This window comes from Mercenaria mercenaria, chromosome 1 (assembly GCF_021730395.1).
Source record: "Mercenaria mercenaria strain notata chromosome 1, MADL_Memer_1, whole genome shotgun sequence".
In the NCBI taxonomy this organism is placed as follows: domain Eukaryota; kingdom Metazoa; phylum Mollusca; class Bivalvia; order Venerida; family Veneridae; genus Mercenaria; species Mercenaria mercenaria.
Window position 1 is genome coordinate 109,121,376 of NC_069361.1, and position 26,491 is coordinate 109,147,866.

The 26,491-nt window shown below is 34.2% G+C and overlaps 1 protein-coding gene across 1 annotated transcript; it reads right to left on the reverse strand.

Annotated features, from left to right (window-relative positions):
* Window positions 1–17,714: 17,714 nt before the first annotated feature.
* On the reverse strand, window positions 17,715–24,643 carry LOC123545313 (uncharacterized). Its single transcript, XM_045331647.2, has 2 exons — window positions 23,952–24,643; window positions 17,715–18,492 (listed from the first exon to the last, which is right to left on the reverse strand). The coding sequence occupies exons 1-2, from the start codon at window positions 24,050–24,052 to the stop codon at window positions 17,913–17,915; spliced, it is 681 nt and encodes a 226-aa protein (XP_045187582.2). The 5' UTR covers window positions 24,053–24,643; the 3' UTR covers window positions 17,715–17,912.
* Window positions 24,644–26,491: the final 1,848 nt, after the last annotated feature.

Sequence of the window (26,491 nt, forward strand, 5' to 3'; positions counted from 1 at the left end):
CTATTTTACACAGTTTCAAATGACAAGTGACCTAAATAACTGGACCAGTGATAAAAAGGCCCTCCTTTTAACTCGGGCGCTACAAGCCTTTTAACTCGGGCGCTACCAGCCTTGTCTTGCGCTACCAGCCTGTAGGGTCGCGACCAGACCCTAGTGTAGTCAACATATTGTTATCCCAATAATAAATAACCTTGTAGTATAGTATTTTGGAGGACTTAGTCCCCTGACTGTAGGCCCCTTGCCCTTGATCTGTTCTTTTGAGTTACCCCACCTAAGTTTCAGAATTGATTTATTTCCATTTCATATTTTCTCTCAAAATTAATTTTCATCTAACAAATTAATGTTGTAGGTTTGGTTAGAGGTCAACTGCTGAATTCATCATTTTTTATCCCTTAATATCCCTTAATCCAAAAGTCAATATTACTATTTGTCTACTAAAATAGTTTTAACATTTGATCGCAAAATGTACTAAGGACATACTTATTAGGCCTATGAAATAATTATCGTTCTAATATGCTTTTCTCTGTTAAAACACTCTTACGCTAGAATGACGTCACGTTAATGTGCGATGACGTCAATGTTTTTGTTGCGACCAAGAAAGGGCGCTTCTATATTTTATCTACTGTTCTAGAGAAAGGGCATAATTTATAGCAAAACTATGTGTTTTAACACTTTTTATAAACTCGGGCGGTAATACGTCGTACAAATTAATATTCATTTTCCTATATGGAAAAATTGCGACAATGAATAAATGAATAAATCGGACATTTGTATTTTCCTGGACACGTAATTTGTAACGTAAAGTTGTTAAGTTGTTATGCAAGATTAAAAAAAAGCCTCGGTTAACAGATAAATTGCTTATTTACGTAATTGTGCATTGCAGTTAATAAAATTTTGTAACAGAGGAAGTACAATGCCTTTCATAGTGTGCAGAAAGGGCAACAATTACCATTTGCATTTGTTGAATAAATAATCACTATATTACTACATGTCTTATAGTTCTATGGTTAAATTAAAAAGTAATGAGCTAGACATTCTTGCATAAAAACTACTTTTTTCACTGGATCCGCCCATGTATTATCGGGAGGAAAATCATGTACAAACAAGGCAATTCATGTGCTGTTACAATTTGTTCATGAATTCAGAAAGGATTTGATTCAAACTTTTAAAATTATTGTTCATCATCATCACCTACATCGTTTGACGCAAGGGCAATGACTGTGACACCTGCATTTTATGAGTTATTCCCCTTTTTGAAATTCCCAGTCCTTTGAAACGCTTTCTATTTTTTTTCATTATTTAAAAACAGCAATACACTTGTATACTAAATATCAATAGCAGGTTTCTTCAAATATGCCTAGTGCAAGACTCTAAAAATATGTTAAAAACATGGCGCGTAAATATGTGTGGATGGGGAAGAAAGTATAAGCAGATCATTATCAACCTGAAAGATATGTGCAGTAAAATCAAATACTATAACTAAAAAGACCGTTATCTCCTAACACAGGGCAAATGTTCCCTTGTTAATTTGTAACTTTTGAGTCACACGGCAACATTTCCCCACGAAAATGACAGTATGACTAATAAGTGAAATGTCTGGTTTTATGGTTGACACACCACAATCCAGATGCAATCCAGCTAAAACACACGAGGGAGCTAGCAAGACGTATAAATGTGATTATGATAACGGAAGGCTAATACAAAATTAATAAGGACTACTTTTTCACATATATCCATATGATTGCCTGTCAGAGGTAAATGGGTTTGTAATTTTGTACATTGAGACCTTAAAAATTGACCTTATGACTTAAACTAATACTATGGGGTCATTTACTGCCTACATGCAATCTGCTTATCAAAACGGAAGGTCTTGGCTCCAAACGTTGTACAGTAATTGATAAGAAACCGCATTCAATTCCAATGTCGCATTGACCTTCACGCATAAGGAACTGTCTGTTAAACAATAGAGGACATTTCTCATCCAGTGAAGACTGACCCGTAAGCCCAACAATCCCCCAGATATTGAGCGGAATCCGTTTTCAGTTCAATGCCAATGCAATGTGACCTTTGATCTATTGATCTCCAGTCTTTACAGGTTATCTGTTCCAGCTATTTATAATTCTGATAATTGTTTAATAATTCTTTTCAGTCTCAATGGTATCTATACCTGTGCAATTGATCTAATAACTCCAAAGCTATTGTGGCTCATCTACACAGGCATTCATCCGACGAAGTTTAAAGGCAGAAGGCCAATGAGCTCTTTAGTCATGGAGTGGAAAACATTTTCAATCTCAGGGTCACTTTGAGCTCGACCTTTGACCTATTGACCCTCAACAGAGGTCAATTTTTATCACGGACAGTCAACTGGTTGTCGACTTTTTGACCACAACGACAACAGATAGACGGACAGACAAACATTCATGCCCATTTTTTATTCAGTTCTTTGTAAGGCGTCGAGACGCTTGTCGGTACAGGTGTTTTGTTAAAAAAAAATAAAACCTGATCGGACGACATTCGAAATAATTATCACACCTTGTTCAAAATTAATACCTTATGCTCTGTACAGGTATTCTTTTTCTTGTTATGACATATGCGCAATCAATCAAAAGGGATTTGTTGATGCTCGAGCCCAGTAGGGCAAAATAAAAATAATACAAAGGAAAGCATTCACATCAATATTTTAATGTGTTGAAATGAAATGTGTTAACATAATATCAACATGGGTCTTAGATAGAAATTCAATCGATTTCATTTCCCTTTAAAGGCACTGGCCTCCAGATCATACGACAACAACAAAAACATAAATATAGGTTTCAGGAATTATCTCTATCTCTATCTCTTTATACTGCCTCACACCTCTCACGACTATTATGGGCAGTGTGCGTGTCGGTGATTAGTACAGAATAAAAGAATAAAAACTGAAAGACAGTAGTTTCAGCAATAGTAAGAATGTGAAAGTGACGAATGACGAATGTTGTTAAAATGTTAAAAAGGATAGAGTAAAAGAATAAAAAAATAATTGCAGTTTACTGAGTAACTGAGCTGGGCCACTGCCTGCTTGAAGGACTCAATGTCAGGCAGGGTTGCAATAGTTGGTGGTAACCCATTCCACAAGACTGTAGTGTGGGGGAAAAGGGAACATTTCAAGTAATGTGAACTGACATGGACTTGACGACGACTTAAGGGATGCATGTGCCTAGTAAACCTGGTAGGGGCCTGTAAGTAATTGGGGAGGGAGATAGCTACAAGGCCATGGTATATCTTATAGAACATGACGAGCTTAGAGTCTAGACGTCTGTTAGTCAAGGGTATTTTGCATTTGTGTTACGCTGGAGTAATTAATGCTATACTTCTTATTAAATGCTTTGAAACTTAATTATTGGCAGACTAAATGTTATTGAAAAAAATGAGAATTAGTTGTTTTTACTATTTTTACAATGAAAATCGAAAAGCGCTTGTAACGCTTTACTCGAGGTAAACTGACTTAGTTACGAATATCTAAATTTAACGATGGTAATATACAAGATCTTCCGTGGCGGTATTGGTAATGACAGGGGAAAAGCTTTTATTGCCGCTGCGTCCCGGGTATCTTTTTTCTTCTATTTGACATGTTTAAGATAGATCTAGTCTTAGAACAAAAACCCATATTCTAATGTTCATAATATGACTAAACTTCAATTTTAAAGAAAGATCATTTTAGCCAAAATATGGAGGTCGGAGAAAATCGTCATACAGAAAGCTGTTGCTAGCTTACCACTTTATATATGACGAATAAAAATGATATGAATTTATAGTAAAAATGTAACTGAATAAAAATAATTGTGAAACATTTATCTTTTATATAAGGAATCAATAGCTTAATTAATGTAATGGTATTTTATAATCCCTTTGCTCTAACTGAAATAATCAAATTAAGATCTGCATTCTCAAATATATAGTCTCCACCATTGTGTAGAGATATCCTATCCATTAAACTTTCATGAATAACCGTAAATGTCAGTATCAAAACAATAAGCACATCTGTTACGGTATTTTAATGCCAAGATAATGTTATAAATGACAGACGGCGATGCTCTATGATTAAATAAATGTTGATGTTCTTGTCCATTCATTAATTCATTAATCTCGTCATACTGGTGTAATATAATGTTTGAAATACTCAGTAAATAATATTTCTTTATAGTGATAATTTGATATTATTGTAAGACATAACTCCTTAAATAAATCATCGGGTCTTAGTGTGTGCTGTTGACTGGTCTATAATTTAACACTGATCAGAAGTTAAAAAAAAAACTTCATTTAGGATGTCATGTTATAAAATATTTATGTCTCCCCCACTAGGAGACATGTTGTTTTTGCCCTGTCCGTCCGTCCGTCCGTCACACTTCATTTCCGATCAATAACTGGAGAACTATTTGACTTAAAACCTTCAAATTTCAGAGGTTGACAGGGCTTATAGAGTAAACGACCCCTCTTGTTTGGGGTCATTTCATCAAAGGTCAAGGTCACAGGGGCCTGAACATGGAAAACCATTTCCGATGAATAACTTGAGAACTACTTGATCCGGAATGTTGAAACTTCATAGGATGATTGGACATGCTGAGTAGATGACCCCTATTGATTTTGGGGGCACTCTGTTAAAGGACAAGACCTCAGGGGTCTGAACATGGAAAACCATTTCTGATTAATAACTTGAGAAGCACTTGACCCAGAATATTGAAACTTCACAGGATGATTAGCCATGCAGAGTAGATGATCCCTATTGATTTTGGGGTGACTCTCTATTAAAGGTCAAGATCACAAGGGCCTGTGCATGGAAAACCACTTTCGGTCAGTAACTGGAGAACCACTTGACCCAGATGTTGAAACTTCATAGGATGATTGGACATGCAGAGTAGATGACCCCTACTGATTTTGGGGTAACTCTATTAGAGGTCAAGGTCGCAGCGGACAGAACATGGAAATCCATTTCCGGTCAATAACTTGAGAACCATTTCACCTGGAACCATTAAACTTCATATGATGATAGGACTTACAGAGTAGATGAACCTTATGTTTTTTGGGACACTCCATCAAAGGTAAATGTCACAGGGGCCTGAACATGGAAAACAGTTTCTGATCAATAACTTCAGAACCACTTGACCAAGAATATTGAAACTTCATAGGTTAATTAAACATGTAGAGTACACTCAGTTCCAAAAGAAAGTGTGCACTTAGTTTTATGTTATTTTTTCTCGGTTATTTTCATGAAAACTTATAATATTTGGTACCAAAATTTAAATCAGTTCGTAAACAAATTGGTGTGCATTTTAGATTTTGAGTTATACCTGAGAGTTAGTGTATGAAAAAATTAAACAAAAACGTCGGGGAATTTTTTGAAATATTTAAACTTAAAAAGTGCACACTTTCTTTTGGAACTGAGTATAGATGACCCCTTTTGCTTTTTGGGTCACTTGACAAAAGTCAAGGTCACAGGGACCAGAACATGGAAAACAGTTTCCAATCAATAACTTTAGAATCTTTTGACCCCGAACCTTCAAACTTGATAGGATGATAGGACTAAAACAGAAAATGACTTTTTTTGTTTTTGGAGTCATTTAAGCTAAGGTCAAGGTCACAGGGACCTGAACATAGAAAACGTTTTCCAATCAATAACTTGAGAACCACTTGATCCAGAATATTGAAACTTTAAAGGATGATTTTACATGCAGAGTAAATGACCCCTACTGATTTTGGGGTCACCCGATCAAAGGCCAAGGTCACAGGGGCCTGAACATGGAAACCCGTTTCCAATTCATAACTTGAGACCCACTAGGCCCAGAATGTTGAACTAAGTGGGATGATTGGAATGCCAAGTAGATGATTCCTATTGCAGCCAACCATCAGTGTCTCTTTGACTTAAGCTCCTTTCCCCTATTGACTGCCTATACGACTTTGCAGTGGGGGGAGACATGCGCTTTTCTACAAAAGCATCTTTTAGTTATTAGATGGCTTGCCAGTTAGAAGTCAAAGCTATTGGCCTTCGATCCTTCGAGTTTAACTTTATAAAAAAATCACTTTTATTAACAAAGTCGTGTTTGAAGAAACTCATAATTTGTTTTGTCTACAAATAATTATGTACTTTGCTGTACCTGTAACATAAAGACAAGACACTATTTGAGCCGCACCATGAGAAAACCAACATAATGCATTTGAGATCAGCATGGATCTAGACCAGCCTGCGCATCCGCGCAGTCTGGTCAGGATCCATGCTGTTCGCTTTCAAAGCCTACTGCAATTAGAGAAACTGTTAGCGACCAGCATGGATCCTGACCAGACTGCGCTGATGCGCAGGCTGGTCTGAACCATGCTGGTCGCAAATGCACTATGTTGGTTTTCTCATGGTGCGGCTCATTTTTTTGTGACGATTTCCCCCTTATCACTATTGGAAGCAGAAAATGAAACTTACATATTTTAAGTAGACCGTTGTACCGATTTGTCAATAATATTTGATTTAATTCTCGTTCAAATATGCACGTGTTCCCTCTACTTTAAAATGTAAAATCAGTTTGTGGGTGAGTCCATTGCAACCCTCCGGTTTTCTTTACACAACCATGTTTCTTATTATATGATAAAATATCACAAGAGGGTGCTTAAAAATTATAGATATAGATGCATTTTTAACTGCCTTAAAAAAGATTAATACAAGAAAATAATGCAGAATGGCAACAAATGTATAGACAAGAACTCCAAACACATGGATGTCTCTCCTTTTTCAAATTCAATTGTGTGCCTGATCTGAAGTATACTTTCCTTGAAGAAATGTTAAAAGCATGGCGCAAGGTTAATTATAAAGAAGAAATTAATTGTAATTCAACACAAATATTAGGTACAATAGCCATATATAAGGTAACAATGGAAACGTTCTTCTATAGAAATCGGCTTGAGAAAGGTGTAGTATATCTAAAACATATTTTTGACACAGATCAAAAGAATTCTATACGTTTGATTTCTTGCAGTTTGTTTACGATGTTCCTAATGGTGATTACGATACTATCAAATAATCATTGAAAAAGTGTTGGAAGAACAAGCTTATATTAGAAGACTTATATGAAGTAAAAGAACCAGATCACCTTATCGAAAAAAAAACAATGTAGATGCAAAAGTAAATAAAATGCTGTATAATTTGGAACTAAAAACAAAATACAACCAATAAATCAAAAAGAAAAGTGGGCACATTATTTCACAGAAATAGTCTTAATTGGAAGAAAATCTTTACTAACTCTATAATGTGTACAATACTATCGTTGCAATATAAATATATGATGAAAATAGTACTCAACAATGCTTTTCTATTTAAGGGCCAACTAGCTCCATCAAATTTATGCGATTTTTGATCCATGTCTTCAGAAATATACACCCACATGTTCTGGGAATGTCAGCTGATCCAAAAGTACTGGAGCGATATAGTAAGTTATCTTAGTATGAAATATCTATTAGACACCCCCACTAGACTTTCAAACTGTATCTGTTTTTGTTTTTTTTTCTTTTTTTTTTTTTTTTTTTTGAAATAGTAGGAAACATAAGAAAAGTGTCATTAATTATATTCTTGCAGAATTCTTCATTTTTAGAAAGTAAATATAGTAAAACACCTACAACTTTTAATTTATTTAAGCTTTATCTTGAGAAACGAATTAATATCGAATATATTGTTGCTTGTTTGAAGGACAAGTTAAATGTATATCATTTAATTAAAATGGACTGAATTTCATGGTGATGTAGACCAACAGAGAACTTTTGATTGAGCAAAGCAGCGTTTTAATCCCATTCCCTTCTCAAAACCTTCTTTCTTTACTAAATCCAAACATGAAAACATTCTTTTCTTCTTTCATATGTGTACCGCTATTTTCCCTTTTTTTCATTAAGGAGACTCCATCTTTTCATCATTCATTATTTTCCATCCTTCATGAGTATTTGAGAAACATTTCAGGGATAGATATTTTGTACAATATATATATTTTTTCTGACTTTGTTGAAATATATGGACAAAAATGTATGTTGAAACATGTAATGTTGAAATTTTTATGAGTATTGTATCCATACAACGAACATGCTGAGTGTCTATAAATATCAATGTACTGAAATGAAACAAAAATTGGAAACAAGAAATATCACAAGAGACCTGCTTAAAATGTTATATTAAGAACCTTTATAAATAACTAAATGTGCTCATCACAACCGTGACAGCCGACGTAAAATGTAAATATCATTCACGTGTTTATCCTACAGTGACATTCACAGTTCTGACGAATAGAGGACTTGCTTGATCGTTTGGTTGCTTGGTCTCTGTACTTGTCATGTTTGTTTCGGTTCCAATGTGTTGTTCTGATGGAAGATCAAGATTGTGAAAAAACTTACCCATTATATATAAAGTCTTGTCAGCTCAAATAAAGAGCAAAATATACATTCAACATATAAATATTGCACACGTTTCCTCATTTATGATTTTAAAATTTAGAATAAGTTTCAATCCAAATTTACAGTAACTGTTACAATGTAATTTTACAGTGCCATTTTGTCTAACGAAAACGATATAGACCTCAGAATATCAAAACCAGCTAACAGTTTATCGAGATGGAAAGTATGACTGGTAAATTATATTCAATTGGTATGCCATATTAGAATACAAATATTATTCGGTAGTGAAATGAAATATTCATGTACATCAAATTAATGATAAAGGTTCCTTTTTGTGGAGAAGCACGAAAGTACTGTTCCTGACTCTTCGGCTTGTATCAAGTACAAACATATCCTGATATGGCGTTACATGAAAATAACAATCGTTAATAGTCTAAATATGCCACAGTTCTACCAAAATAGCTTTAAATTGTTTTGTTTTTTCTCTCTGTTTTCTATCATTCAGCATAATCATTCTAGGGAAAAGAAACGTTTGGAGATTGATAAACTTCCTAAAATATCATAGAAAGATAAGCAGCTGTTTCAAAGATTCAAGGTTGAAACGTTTGATTACACATAAGTGATACATTTTAATTCAGGGAGCAATTGTAATGCTTAATAAACATGCTGGATAACTGAACAATTGGTCTAAGAAACCAAATTAAGATAAGAAAGCTATTTTGCTGCTTCTTAAATATGCCAGTACCAATTTTTCAATGATTCCATTTTAAAATATAAAATTTAGGGGTTTTGGCAAAGCGACAAATAGTAAACTATTTAAAGTTGGTGCATCTTTCTTTTGTATTTTTCCAAAATGTTCAAACTCAGATACTTTACAAAATACTTGTGTCGCCAGATCAAAGGAAGGGATAAATCCTTAAACAATCATATAGTTAGTGATTTATGCCTATTTTTATTTTCAATTCTCATGCTAGACTAGTCAATGATGAAACGTTGTAAGGAGCAGTTGTACTTTAGGCCCTAACATGTAGAAAGTGAAATCATTTTGTTATTAAATACTATTGAAAATATTGATGATGCCAATTTCCAGGGGAAAAAACCCCTGAACCCCTAAAATGACTGAAGTACCGTCTCCCATATCTCACAAACTGGGGAAAGAATTACCAGAGGCCAGGGCTGAGTGGGGTGTGTCAGGGCCATGCGCCTCGCCGGTGACGCCTTCGTTATAAACTGGTTTTTAGGTTTTTTGTATATAACAAATATTTCTGTTTTTATAAGGAGCCGAAGAAAGCATAAATATTTCCACACTAATCTGTAATGTCGACTTTGAACTTTTAAGTTACTAAATAAGGATAATAATAATAAATGAAGAAAAATAACAAAATACAAAAAGGAAGGTAATATTATTTTACAAATAAGTCATTATCCGTCAAAAGAAACGATATTTATCAAAAGTTGATATTCAGTTTAAAAATTAATATCTGTTGACTTTTTTACTGAATCATTATTTTCAAAAACCTTTAGTTGTCTGATTACACTTAGTTTGTTAAAACAGTTGAGGTACTTAATCTCTTCTTCGGCACTCTTTAGACTATCACATATTTCGCTGTGTATACAACCTCTGACTCTCTTTTACAATTCACTCCTACTAAAATGTCCAAGATTTCAATTTCTCCCAGAATTTCTGGTCAGAGGGTTAATGATTGGCGTGAAATTATAATAACATGGAATGCCAGAGAGTTACAGATAGCATCTTTAGATTGGCTTTTAATAGACATTTACGAATTAAGTCTACGTGGACTGTGAACACCTAAGACGATCGATTTTTCAAGGGGACCGTCTCAACATGATAATTTTAATTTATGTGTGGTAGAAAAACATTCCAATAATGATGGTAAGGTCTGGCTTATTATGTTACCGCACAGGATAAGATTTGGATTTGTCTGTCCGTCTGTCTGTTCGCCAGAGAGGTGTTTTGTTATGCATATCGCAAAAAGTATTTGATTCAGAGTCATAACACTTTCCCGAAAGTTTCTTCAATATTATAAGTTGCGCATCTGCGACAAAGTTGAAAAAATGAGCTTATCTGTTCGCAGTGTATCCGTATTCCATCGTCGTCCGAAATGAAAATAAATCTTAACTGGGTTAGCTGGGATCAAAATGTAGGTCAGCAGGTAAAACATTGTGAAAACTGTAGAAAACGTAATATCTTGCGTCTCCATTCCTTTGTTGTTATTATACGCACGAAGGAACGTATTTTGGTGTTCGTCTGACCGTCTGTCTGTTTGTGTGTCCGTCTTAGGGGTCAAAGGTCATATAACTTTGTTTCGAGTGCGATGTGTAACTCTTAAACTGCTTGAAGGATTTAAAAAGAACTTGGAACAAATGTTCACCACATTGAGACGACGTGCAAAGCACATAGCTCGCTTCAAGGTAAAGGTCACACTTAGAGGTTAAAGGTCACATGACTTTGTTTTGTGTTTATGTTGCTTTGCATTGCGGTGCTCTCGTTTTTATTTGGCAGATTCTTTTTTCTTTTTTTTTTTTTTTTTTTGTTCACTTACAATATTTTTTATTGAATTACTTCCCTTTTATGTTACTAGAAATAGGTTATTTTGTAACTTTTTTATTATTAGCCGTAGGAAAAAAACCGAGACCACTTTTCTTTGGTACAACATGGATGGTACCTGCAATGTTAAGGTGTATTTTGACACATCTGTACCTGTTAATAATTTTAGTGGACTAACAGCTTTTCGGGGAATTTCTTCCCTTTGTTGTCATTTTCCTTAGGACTTCAACAGTAAAGTTCTTTAAATTTTGCTCCCATCCTCTGATATTTGACTTTATCAAAATCTTTCGGGGCCTCCGTGACCGAGTGATTAAAGTTGCTGACTTCAAATCACTTGCCCCTCATCGATGTGGGTTCGAGCCTCACTCGGAGCGTTGAATTCTTCATGTGAGGAAGCCATCCAGCTGGCTTACGGAAGGTCGGTGGTTCTATCCAGGTGCCCGCTCGTGATGAAATAATGCACGGAGGGGCACCTGGGGTCTTCCTCCACCATTAAAGCTGGAAAGTCGCCATATGCCCTATCATGTGTCGGTGCGACGTTAAATCAAAAAAAATTATCAAAAACTTTTACCAAAAATTCTAAGTTAAAAAGGGATATAACTCTGTCAAAATTCAAATCACAGTTATGGGGATTGTTTTTCCTGGTGTAGACTTCGATAGTAAATAACTATTTTAAGTTTAAACTCAATAGCTTTGATAGTAACAGAGACATTGGACTTTATCAAAAACTTTAACCAAATATCCTGATTTAAAAGGGGGCATTATTCTGTCAAAATTCAAATCAGAGTTATAGGGATTATTCCTCCTGGCCGGTGTAGACGTTTATAGTAAATAATTTTTTTAAGTTTCAAGTCAATAGCTTTGATAGTAACAGAGATATTTGACTTTATCAAAAACTTTAACCATAAATTCTAAGTTAAAAGGGGCATATTTCTATCAAAATTCAATCAGAGTTATGGGGATTATTTTTCCTGGTGTAGACTTCGATAGTAAATAACTGTTATAAGTTTCAAGTCAACAGCTTTGATAGTAACAGAGATATTTGACTTTATCAAAAACTATTACCAAAAATGCTAAATTAGAAAGGGGAATTATTCTGTAAAAATTCAATCAGAGTTATGGGCATTGTTCTTCCTTGTGAAGACTTTGATAGTAAATAAGTATTTTAAGTTTCAAGTCAATAGCTTTGACAGTAACAGAGATATTTGACTTTATCAAAAAATTTAACCAACGGAGACGCCGACGCCGGAGCGAATGTAATAGCTCTACTTTTTCTTCGAAAAGTCGGGCTAAAAACAGGCACATCCAAATTTTATATCACCTACCGCATAGTGATGGTATAATAACTCAAACCCTTTTGCCGTTATAAACTCTTTTTCATATCGCGCATAATATAATTAAACTATGTTGAGACGGTCCCCTTGAAAAATCTATCGCCTTAGGTGTCCACAGTCCACATAGACTTAATCCGTAAATGTCTAATAGCCCTATCAAATTACCGGCACCCTTCTCCATGGTCAGCTTATGACATTGAGATGAACATTAGGTCAGGTGGTTTTATTGCATGAGGAATCAAGAAAAAGATACAATTGTTGTATTTTGAATGAAATGTTGAAGGAAATTTAACACACTTGAAATTCAAGTAATGCATATGAACCTATGAAAGTTAAACAAATTAATCTTTACAATTAGCAGTTCATATTGGAGTAATAGTTTAAAAGCCCAGTAATACTTTGAATGTAATAATTACAAGCAGCATTTATAAACTTTCTGACGAAATTGGCCTTTATTTGCTCAGAACATAATTTAGCGTTGCTTTTTAAAAGTTTAAATTATAAATCAGAAATATAGCATGTAGTATTTTTATTTCAATGATATTGCAAAACAGAGAGAAATGTCTTTTGTGTGTATGCAACCCATGATTACAATAGGTAACAGTTAAAGCCTTTTAACAGTCCTACCTTTTAACCTTGAATTGTCACTGAAAAAGCATGAAAATCCTGACTATGAACAGTGACTCCTGTCAAAATAGAGTCTATTTTATATAAGATTCTATATTAAATACCTGTGGTTTTGCCTGCTAAAGTGTGGCACGTGGCCGTTACAGCTGTTACCTATTGTAATCATGGGTTGCATACACACAAAAGAATTTGAATAGCAGCGGAGCAGGTCTTTAACTGTTTTCTATGAAGAGACAACTAAAATGTCACAGAAAAATATATGGTAACATGCTGTAAGTTAATCCTAAGTGTTACTTGACCTTTAGAAAAGAAAACAATCATTTCATGATTATATGAAAACAGCACTACCTTAACCGGGAATCGATCAAACATAACATTTAAAAAGAACTGTCTGATTATGGCACGGACCGTAGGACACAATTTTCAAGTCGACAGTAAATATATCATTCGGTATATCGCATGTTAACGAAAATGGATCGATCCCGATTTTTATCGCTTCGCTCAAGATCTGTTCCCTATCAATTTAAAGGTACATTTTGGAATAAAGACAGAACTGCCCATATTTGTACTATTGTGCAAGAAGATGTGGTTCATACAAGTAATGTTGACACTTACTAGGCACAAGGAAAAAACGTATTCTTCCAAAAATCCATGGTCAGACGCTCTTTGCACGTGCCAGGAGTACACATTTTTTAATTTGATAGTATGTACCTCATTCTGTACATCGCATGTTACAGTACAGTAATTATTTTGTAGAAGTGATCAACAAAAAAGCATGTTGTAAGTGGAGAAGAAACATTTATAGACAAATAACAGCATTAGACTATGTTGTATGTAAATATCGCGGTACTATAAGTACTTTAGAAGTTACAGAGATATGCACTTTGATGCAGAATTTGAACTAGAATTTTCTAAGTACAAAAAGGGCATAATTCTGCTAAATTGTAGGTCAGAGTTATGGGACATAGCCAGTGACCTAACATAATGACATTGAAGACATGCGTGAAGTTTAAATTGAATATCTTTAGTAGTTACAGAGATTTTAACTTGCATGCAAAAAGTAAACTGAATTTGTTTTCTTTAAGTACAAAATACTTCTGCTAAAATACATGGGAGCATAAATGTCACTATCTTCTCAATATCCCCTATTTTTATACAACCAAAATACTTTTAAAATTATCGCATAATTTCATAATTTTCCCACAGGAATGGTCAAATGCCTTATGTGTGTACTAATTCTGTAAACAAAAGTCCCTTAACTGATCTACCTCTAATGCTTTTCAATTTATTGCAAGAGCTGTTTTATTAAGTTTTCTCATGACAAGGTACAAAAATTGCAGAAATTAAATGATGTGCTTCCTATCAGTATAGCAATTTACAATAACCTACCATATACTTTTAAATCATTTCAGGATACATGTAGTTTCTTACAAGGTAAAAACAAAATGCATGCATTTTCACCTGATGTTTTTTATAACATATAGAAAGTTTCATCAAAATTGCATTATCCTTTCTTTTGTACACTTATTGAAACAATTAGAAGGACATTCTGGTAGACGGAATTAAGCCACCTAAAAGAAGTTTTAATCACTAAGTAAGAATTAGCGAATAAATTGAATTCAATATTATGTATTGTCTCCTGTAGCAGCATAAGTACCGATTCGTATTAAAGCATGGACAGACAAAATGATGGAAGTAGTAAAACTATAAACGCTCTAGGTGAAACAGGTAGGGACAAATACTAATTTTCTTAGTTTTATTGTGTATAATAATAATAATAATAATAATAATAATAAACTTTCTCGAAAATAACTGTACTGTACTGCCAATTGTTTTGCCAGATAAATTTTGTTTCAAGAACATAACTGATAAAGACAAAAAATATATAATTACTCACCTGTAAAAAATAACAAATATGATTAAAGTTTTTTTTATAGCTCTTTGGAAATGATGAAAAAAAAAACAACATTCCCTGCTTTCTAGACAATATAAGACTTCTATAAATTTCTGCTGATTAGTAAAAAGGCATGAAACTTGTGGTCGGTAATTCATGTAAGATAAGGTCAAATAGCAGGTAATTAATGTGAGGATGTCGGTCAGCACAGCAGGCCATGGAGATTTATGGGATATTAACAGTTACAGATTATTTGCCTAGCTGAATAGCCCCTGCTAGATTTTAGTAACCTTCTCAGACATTTTGGTAGGACTGAATTGGCTGGTTTTTGTAGATGAGGTTATTGTCACACGAAGGTCAAGTATGATCTTTCTACGAAAGTAAGATTGGGGTATTCCGCTATGATACATTGCGAAACTCAGCATATTTATAATACACCAACATGTCTAAAGTAGTTCGCTATGATACATTGCTGAACTTAGCATATTTGTAATACACCAACATGTCTAAAACATTCCACTTTGATACATTGCTACACTCTATTTATGATACACCCGTTGGTCAAAACTATTCATTAGATACACTGCTAGGCCCATCCTGTTTATCATACACCTACATTTTTAAAATATTCCGCTATGATATATTACTAGAGGGTTACGGACACTCATCGTATTTATCATACAACTTTTTATCTAAAATGATCACCTTTGACTCGTGTTATTGTTTCAAACGAAAACCCCATAATAAATCACCAGTCTTTTACAGAACAGAGTTAAGTATTTATTATATACCTATATAAACTCTGTCAAAAATTAGACTTGTATTTCACAAGGAAATACGGACAGGCAGAATAAAAATCCGTATTGTACCTTTTGTATTGTATGTTGTCGGACTTCTTTCATTTAATATGCATGACCTGACAATTCCATACATGTATAGCGAATACAAAAACTACACTCAGTTCTATTCATTGAAGATTTCGTTCGATAACAAAACAACAAACACAAAGGTGGAGGTAGGTAATAAAAGCCATTGTAACTGTAGCTTGATCAGGGATGCTGTATTCGTCTCGTGGATTTTGTCAGGTCGGATCACACTCGGCGCTTGCGCTTGCGCGCCTCGTGTGATCTGACCAGGCAAAATCCACTTGAGCCGAATACAGCATCCCAGATCAAGCTACTATTATAATAACCCTATTATATTGATACTGAATAACTGTAGGAAGCATGAATACATTGAATGGTTTTAATACTTGGCAAAACATTAAAATGTTATTATGAAATAGAAAGCTTATAAATCTGCATCTTACTCAGTATATATTAACATATTAATTCTCCACTCCATTCAGTCAATAAATCAAGCTGATCGGGAAATTTCTCTATTGTTATTTACTCTAAACTTGATTAAATGTCAGGTGTTGTCTTATCTTGCATCTGCTGTATTCCTTTGTAATATTGTGATCATATGTTTTGGATAAAATTATAGTAATTATTAACAACGGCTCTATTAGAAACAATAAGAACATAGAAAAGAAAACGTTGATATTGCTGAGTCATCAATAGGTAGTTATCACAGTAACTTGATCTTTGCTCTTGTAGACTTTGCCCGACCTGGACAACACGAGTGTCGAATGCAGCCTGTTATAATGACCCTTTTGATAATATACCTTTAACTCTTTTTGTATTTATCTGATTCATCAAGAAATGTTTATTAATTCCTCTGAAACAAAGATCTGTTTATTTACTTGGCCACGTTAAATAATGCAAGTAGTCCAAGCGGAAATAAAATACGTAATATGTCAGATTGTATTCATTTTGTAATGCTAGCCACATTTTCAGAATGTTTATAGGTACATAATAAATAAACTCATCACATCAGTTATCTAAATTAATACAGCATGTTGTTTTATTGGTGGTATATAATTTATACAAATCATCAAAACAAAGTATGCTCTTTGAAGTAGGTCTCTTATTAATTCCTGTTTTATGGCAGTCAAGCGTTGGTGTTTTATATGCCCTTGTTATTATTTCCGAATGTAATCAATAATTCTATGTACTGAAACACATGTCTGAAGTTTCTTGCTGGTTTTCATATTACGTTCGCACAGCTCTCTGAAACAGTGACAAAGGTGGCAAAGACTTTTGAAACTTTGATTTAAGAAATAATTTATAGCAAACCGTGTTTTAACACTATTTATGTACGATGGGCGGTTTTACGTCGGGCTCAATAATTTCACGAGGGCACAGTGCAGTCTGGTCAGGATCCATGCTGTTCGCTAACGATTTCTCTAATTGTTTTCTCATGTCACGGCTCATATTTCCTTCCGCTTCTTACTTCAAAAAGACAAGACGTGTATCAAGTGTCAATGCTTTCAGCATTTCGTAGTCAACCTGCAATTATGTAACATTCACCTTAGTGGAGAATGGTAAGCTATTAATATGTAATGTTTAATTACTATCGCAACTATAGCGTTCTATATTCTGCATGTATTGATTATTTGATATACATGTAATTAACTAAATTTACGCACATACTGCGTTCTTCTATTGGATTAGGAAAAAAGTGCAGAAATGATCGGACGTTACGATAAGGTCCTACACCGGCAATATTCCAAAGTATTACACTTCTGATGGTATTTGAGCCGTGCCATGAGAAAACCAACATAGTGGCTTTGCGACCAGCATGGATCCAGACCAGCCTGCGCATCCATGCTGTTCGCTTTTAAACCCTATTGGAATTGGAGAAACTGTTAGCGAACAGAATGGATCCAGACCAGACTGCGCGGATGCGCAGGCTGGTCTGGATCCATTCTGGTCGCACACCCACTATGTTGGTTTTCTCATGGCACGGCTCATTTATACTTTGACTAAATATGTCAAACAAAACCGTTGTAAGGTTGCAAGGTTTTGAATAAGCCGCACTGTAGGAAGTCTGCAAACCGGTGTCCTTTTGTTGCAAAGCTGTGCAAATAGTATTTCAAAAGAGAACACAACACTGTTAGATAAAAAAACTTCAAGAAGATCCATACATGGTCATTACATATATGTATGAACGACTTTTAGAACTTGGAATGGATAACACATTTTAACTATTAAGTCTGCAAGTCATCGCCTTTATCATAAGCTATATTTTCAAAATCTGCTTTCAAGTATTTTGTGTTAGTTTCTACATTTTCCTTGCTGTTCAAAGTGTCCACTATCGGCTGCGATGGTGAAACACAAGGTATTTCTTGCGACAACCATGAATGTTCGCAGACGGCAATGTCATAGGAATGTCTGCGCATGATTTTCTGGAACGATTTAACACGCTTTGGTACGGTAATTTGACAGGGAGGCACGATTTCAGCGACTGTTTTTGATTTTTGTGGTGATACGCGACAGTTCTCGTCGGCGTAAGCAATATTCGCGTAACTGTGTTGAAAAATCAAGTTATCCACTCCTGTGCTGATGGAATACACTGATAAATCAAGGTGCTCCACAGAGCCACTCGAGCAACTTGTACCATTAGAAAGTCTGTTGTTGCCAGAATATGTCGGCTTACAACTTTTAGAAGAGTATTGCGAGGAAGACGAAATGTTTTCAGTACGGGAGCATCTTTCCTCATCTACAAAACCGTTTTCCAGTTTTTCCTTTTCTCGAACGGCTATTCGTTTCTTTATACGTGCCCTGTCCCTGGAAAAAACAATTAAAATACCGGCGAAACTTGTGCAAAAGGATATAGACGAAAAAATGTATGAACATTCTATTCTAAAACCTACATGATATATAATGTAACTACACATTGGTAACAATTTTCTCAATGTTCCTTCTAGTAATAGTGTATTTTACTAGTTTCCTTTTAGTTTAAACCATACAGTTTGCAAAACAAATGATAAAAATGTTGCATTGTGACATCACATCTTGTCTGATACCTGAGTTGCGTGCCGAAAAATGTAACACAAAATACTAAAGAACATGTATTAACGATACTAGATCACATGACTATTAGCACATCTTTATTTTCAGAGCTTACAAGTCGCTTGAATTTAGAGACTTTGTCCGAAAAACCATTACGCTGCTGAGATTATGCAATTTTGTATGTATATTTGATTAATGCTGTACATAACTTGGTAAATCTTGCATTGCCAATAACATATTTTGCATTTTATAATAGCCATAAACATTGTGAAGATGAAATAGAACCCATTGTCTAAGTGACAGCAAGACAAAATTATGGAAGCAATTCTCGTCATAATTTGTCTGATTCTATACAAAGATCAATGAGCCTAGATATTTATGCATTTTATATTATCTTTGGTTGTCATACTACATTGTTTACTATTTGTTGTCAAATGTGTACCATAAAGAATAAAGTGCCAGTTTCGTTGAACCTTTCCCGGAGTAAATCATGTACTGTATAAAATCAGATTTCAAAATATTCTTAACCTTTACCCTGCTAAATTTCTACAATGAACTTGTCCATCTTCAATTTGGACAATACCATTAACAGTTAAAAGGGGTGTTTACCAAAAAGATATTGACTGAATAGCGAACAGTGCAGATCATGATCAGACTGCACGGATGTGCAGAAACTCGTCGCAAAGGCTGAATTAGTCGTGTCCAGTATGATAAGAGTTAATATTTGATGCTAGGATTATCTATGAATGTCATGTTGGTTTAATGAGTACTGCCCGTACATGTATGTTACAATAGAAACTTGCTATTGAAATTCCGTTTCCAGTATCAATATTGATCAATGACCTATTCATGTTGCAGAGGGACCCAATTAGATAAATGTGATATTTTATTTCATTTATTCAATTGTCTATTACTCTTAATTAACTGTTATTTCTCAATATATGTTAATTTTGTCTTCCGTCCTGTTTTTCTTCGAAACATTAATGGCGTTTCTTTTGTTTCTGCAAAGTTACTGAGTCCACGCGTGTATGATAATTATAGTTTACACGAACATTTCTATGGTAAAAATTCATGCCTTTTGTTATCATTGTGTATATTTGAGATTTGCCTGGCCTGGGTCACTTGTATCTACATTATCATTAACTTACTAACAGGGTGGCTATTAAAGCGACTAACCCACACATTGTCATTTGTGATTTTTAAAATAATTTATCATCAAAGGGCAAAATGCCATCACTGTTTCATATATTTACATAACACTTAATGGTTGATTAGTTTCTAGTTTCCAGAATTTCGGGAACATTCGAGTATTCGCAGTTTTTCTCAACCGTTGCTACGCTTTATTATGTAAACATTAATATAAATATAGAACGAGACGCGACTGTGCATGCGTATATTTTGCTTCCGTCACTAATAATAGAGCTCTCACATATCTATAGGTATCTCATGGTTTTACGTATGTCGTTTTTATTTCAGCAATAAATATACATAAATTAACAATCAGTAGCACTCTCGTTTAAAGTAAAGATATACGATGGAAATAAACGGTTGGCTTGATGGCGCAGTAGGTTGAGTGGATGGATACATAATCATTTTGTAATGATAGTTTTGACCTTGCATTCGATCAACATTTTTTATGTTTTTCATTACATACTTTGCGTAATTTTTTTGCTTGTTTCTAATTCATTGTTTTTTTTTTCTTTTCGTATAAATCTGACCGGGCAATGCTTTTATTAAAGTGGAGTGTAATATTGTTATAAAATTTATAAAACTAACCCATACAGCTTAGAAAATATCACAGGAAAGCTTGAAATACAAAATCATATTAATAAAGGCGGAGTGTATTTAAAAATGATAACGTATCAATAGTGACATATATAAGTTAGTACACAAGTAAGAACTAGATTAACCAACTCGTTTTGTTTTCGTTGAATCGTATTGAAGAAAAAGAAATTAAATACAGTTATAAAAAAAAAATTACGGGTCTGGGAATCGAACGAAAAGGTATAATACCGTAACCGCTCGGCCAACTGGGAATCACTAACTGCATCGTAAACGTAGTGTACTATGCCCCAACGATAACTTGATATTTACAAACATGACTATAAATAGATTAAAATGGAACATAGGGAATTCAGCATTTTTCTAGCATGTTACAAACTAAATATTTCCGGATTTTGTTCAAATTACAAATTAGCTCAGTGGTAAAGCATAATGTCCATGGTCAACAGATCTTTTGCCGTGTGGGTTCGAAACTCGGTATTGAGAATTAATTTTTATTTCACTTTTGCATAAAAATTAGGTTTCCTTCATGAGCTCTGTGACAATACGACAGAGAGGTATCTAAAGCCGATATGGCAGATCAGAATAGTTTATTATATATTAAAGATGATAGATTAAATGCATGCACTAAAGTCATGCAAATAATGAACATGCTATTGTGTTATATAAAGACATATATACAAATTCAAACCATCAAAGAAAGAAACAAAAGTAATGAAATAAAAATGAAAACGAATAGAAAAAAAACAAATCTGAAAAAAAAACTCTTATGAAGATTCGAACCCACAAAACGACTTGCTTATATTCAATTGTTGTCTGCAGTTTACCCAACTGAGCTATGTTGCCATATACATAAGAACTATTTAAAATAAAACAAATACCAATATTTAATTGTCAAGTAAATGGGTAACCATTATGAATTATTATTTCGTCAGTTATCATGAAATAGACTCGTCCTCGCGTTTCGGCGGGAATCGCGTTATCATTGGGGATTAGTACTGACTTCATTTTTTATGTTATTGTTTTGTTTGGTTACATTTCAAAACGCCACAATACTACGCGATACCTATACGTGTGCGCTCTATTGATTATCATGTTCTTACTGTCACGTCATGTTTCAAGGTGCTCGCTGAACTGAATTCCGTTGTTGGTGTTGTTTTTTCTGTTGTTGTTTTTTGTTGTTGTTTCTTTATATATAAATCTGGAAACCCTTATGAGAAATAGTAGACGAATGCTTTAATGTTTTAATTTATTAGGAAAACAACGGTTTTCAACAGAATTCGATAAAAATACATTGTTAGAACATCAAATATGCGACATAAAGGTGAATATAGTAAACGTTTGATTTTATAAAATCTCACCCCACGATGTGTGAGTTAGATAGTTCTGCACATTTGATAAACCGGAAGTGATGGCGTAACGTCATTTAACCGGAAAACGTAGAATAAAGCCTGGATTCGGCGAACGGAAATGAAAAACATTTTCTGAATTAATCGAAACCTGTGAGTAAATTTGTTACAATGGCACAGTTACTGTATTTCTAATGTCAAAATATGATATTAATACATATGAAACGTTACAAATTTCAAAATAATGTCTTAAATTAGCGTGAAATGTCCGGTTCACTTTAATCATGCTCAAATGTCTCAAAAATAAGCACACGGACCTATACATTTCATTTCACCAAATTATAGGTCATACGTTTATTTACAGCTGTGAGAACTTTCTTCAAAATCTACATTGTAGAAAAATTTCTATTCGCGAAAATGCTATGAAAGTTATGATTTTCCCATAGACTTCCATTATAAAATATTGTGTGAAGTCCAAATTTTTCAAATCAGTCTAGCAAAAAAAATCAAGCACACGATCCTGTCTTTTATTTGCTGAATTTTCTAGGTATATTCTGAAGTTTTTAAAAATCATAGTTTAATCAAATTCTACATTGTAGAAAAATTTTCGATCGAAACGTGCAGAACTACCTTAAGAGTGAGTTGTAGAGCATTATCAATTATCAGCCGGTGTTTTTTTTTTTTTGTTTGTTTTTTTTTTACTGTATCTTACTGTGTTTTTTTTTCATGTTATGTCCTCGCTGGCTAGTTATAATATTTCAATTTTAATACTGAACGTACCTATATATACAATGTTTTAGGGTTTACGTTTGAGTTGGAGCTGCATTCTTGGAACGCTACTTTTCCTATTGGACATTTTTTCTTGTATATAGGAAAAACTAAATACAGGACAATAAAATATGTTCATCAAATGAGCCGCACCATGAGAAAATCAACATAGTGCATTTGCGACCAGCACCCGCGCAGTCTGGTCAGGATCCATACTGTTCGCTTCCAAGCCCTATAGAAACCGTTAGCGAACAGTATGGATCCTGACCAGACTGCGCGGATGCGCAGGATGCGCAGTCTGGTCTAGATCCATGCTGGTCGCAAATACACTATGCTGGTTTTCTCATGGTGCGGCTCAAATGGTATGAAATTATGATTTTTATACAGTGATGAAAATTTAAAAATATAAGATGATGTAAACTTACAAACTGATAATACTACTGTTTGAGAAACAATATTATTAACATTAAAACTTAGCGACAAAAAGTACAATACCTTTCCCACACTGTTGATAATCAGATTCTTTTTATTCAAAATGAAAGCATCAAAAAATCTCTTTTCCAAATTTTGTAATTACGTGAGTTGTGTAAAACCTTAAATTTTCGATGTTTGGGCAGTGCTTAGTTAAGTGAAGTGGTGAAGCAGTGCCATTTACATTATAAGATGCTAGTAGACATACAACCTGATACAAAATGACGCTGGCCTTTTATTCATAACACCCAGAAGGCATCTTAACTTGTGAGTAGTGTGTACTTTCCAACCCGATTTACTAAAAACAATGTTAATTTTGGTCACATTTTTTGTGTCTTAAAATGCTTAAAGATGAGTCACTTAGAATGTATAATTTCAGTATTTCAAGGAGTGGGGACAACTTATCCCAGTCTCCCATGCCTATCCCTGACCTGTGTCTCAAATGGATCCGGCCTGAAAGGGTATTTAATTTTAATATCGAGCGAATTCTAATATCAAGCATTGTAAAACGTGCTATTGCTAATTAATACTGCGAAAAGCTATTATATACATGACAATGTTTAACATCAACATGCGCTGTGTAATTAAAACGTATTTAGTATGCATAAATTTTGATTATTTTAATTGTAAAGATGATTGCACGTTGTTCTGTTCTTGTATAGGGAGGAGCATGCTCCTATTAATACCCAAGCCTAGTTACGGGCCTGAATCAAGATACTGTTATAATAACTCTGCTATATATACATGTATAAAACAGTTTAATATATCTAAACAATGTTGAACTATCAACTGAAAGACACAAGTCCTTGTTTAGTTTTAGATATTATATCCATACAATTTATGTATATAAAGTTCAGAGCTTACCTGACTGCTTTGATTGCCGAAATAATGCACGTGATCACGAACACTGATCCAAATATGGCAATAAGAACAATTCCTGTTAGACCATCAAGAGCTGGCATCATTTACCTTCCTACCTATATGCATGTATACCTTTAGAACTATATAAATCCAAACTCCATACCATATTCAAATAATGATTTCTTTCAAATAAACATGGACGTATATTCCAAGTAACAACAAAAGTCAAACTGGGAAAAGAGCCATTTCTGTACTTAACTAAACAGCATATTACTTTATTATCTCAGACATCCATTCCATGCAAGAATTATTTTTTTGTGATAATTATCTCCAATACATAATAAATCTTCGTTATAGGTTTACATCAGCGGGTATATGTATATCCTTCTTTATTCACTTATATAGTAAGAAAATATTACTTTCAGTCTGACCGGCACACGCACACATATTAATTATTTTTTATATCTTTCCAAAGTAAAGCGCCAGACTGAATTCTATATAGTCTCAGTGGATATAATAAATAGATACTTAATTAACGTATCCCGTATTTGGCACGTGGTCGCTGTTCAGCTTTATCAGAAGAATTTACAAGTTATGGACTATACCGTTGTATGATATATTACAGACAGAAACTGACACTGATCATATTTACAGCATCATGTGTTTGACTTACATCCACATTCCTACAATCGGCTCACAAGTCCTGTGTTCAAACAAAAAAAACATCATGTTGTATTATCAGACTTCAGGGCCACAGACTATGAATAACACGAGATGCAATCAATTTTGAAGAGCTACCGGGAGCTATAAAACCACTTCCTAATTAATAAATCTACAAAACCACTTTCTAATTAAAAACTCTTTCTAATTATTGAAATCTACAACAAAACAACAGGATGTTTTGGTAGCAGATAGTTAGCATATGAGCCGCGCCATGAGAAAACCAACATAGTGCCTTTGCGACGTGCATTGATTCAGACCAGTCTGGTCAGGATTCATGCTGTTCGCTCACGGTTTCCTCTAATTGCAATAGGCTTTGAAAGCGAACAGCATGGATCGTGACCAGACTGCACGGATTGGATTAATGCTGGTCGTAAAAGGCACTATATTGTTTTTTCTCTTGGCGCGGCTCATATGTATCTTGTCTTTTAGTTTCTTTTCTCAGCTTACCAATTCGTCTATTGGACTTATAGAATTTTTCATACTTATATGTGCGTTTCACTTCCTTTTAATAAATGGTATCTTACTTGGCAATAAAGGTTAATTCATTTACTTCGGTTATGATGAATAAGCATTAAACTTGATTTGCAAGACAAGAGAGACGTTAAATTCATCAAAAGCTACGTAATGTCTCTTTTATTTAAAAATGTCTTAAAGTTTACACACGAAATAATTAAATGCACAAAAAAAACAGTACTGAATATTTATTTGTTAAAAAAAGACAAGTTTGATATATTCATAACTTTAACATGTCCAAAACATTGTGGAATGATACTTATTTCACTTGGGTATTGATTACATTTTACTCGGACTTTATCATAGACTCCCTGTATAAAATCTCGAAGTTTTAACTAAAATAAAGGTATCAAATCGAAATAATATTTCAATGAAACTTCAATGTTTTGTTGTTTGTAGCATCATTTGGAGCATGTGCAGTGAAAAATCTTGATTTGATTTCTTCAATTGTGTGATATTTATTTCTAAAGTCACTATATGTTCATTTTAAAAATATCTTGTTATACCCAAGTGGAAACTGGCAGGTACTCTAAAATGCAGCTCTCTGATTGGTCAGCTAGAACCCCTAATGTACTGTGATGTCATGATAAAGTTATGAATACACATAAACAATAATAATAATGATAGTAATAATAACGTAAATGTAAAAATAAATCATCAGTTGGCGTCTAGAATGATTCGAGCTGCTCGTTTTTTAAGTTTGTACACGCTGTTAAGAAGTTCAGTGTTGCAGTACCCCAACTAGTACTCCATAAGAAGAAGAATGTATGCATTGAAAAACATTTGAGCCGTGCCATGGGAAAACCAACATAGTGGGTTTGCGACCAGCATGGATCCAGACCAGCCTGCGCATCCGCGCAGTCTGGTCAGGATCCATGCTGTTCGCTTTTAAAGCCTACTGGAACTGGAGAAACTGTTAGCGAACAGCATGGATCCTGACCAGACTGCGCGGATGCGCAGGCTGGTCTGGATCCATGCTGGTCGCACACCCACTATGCTGGTTTTCTCATGGCACGGCTCATTTTCTTAAATGCAGATTTAAAAACTGTTTAATTCTCATAAGTAAGTAAAGCAAGGAGTTCACTACAGTATGTCATATGTATAAATATATGTACTCTATTTTGGGAATAAATATGTTTAAACTAAAGCAAGGAGTTGCATTTATTAAGAGTCATTTGTACTTGTGTCTTCCAGTTTAGTGTATGGTCAACATGAACGCCAAAAATATTTTCTGTGCTTGAAAACTGTACAGTTTTATCATGGAGATAAAGACTTAAATTTTCAGAATGGGTTATAACTGAACACAG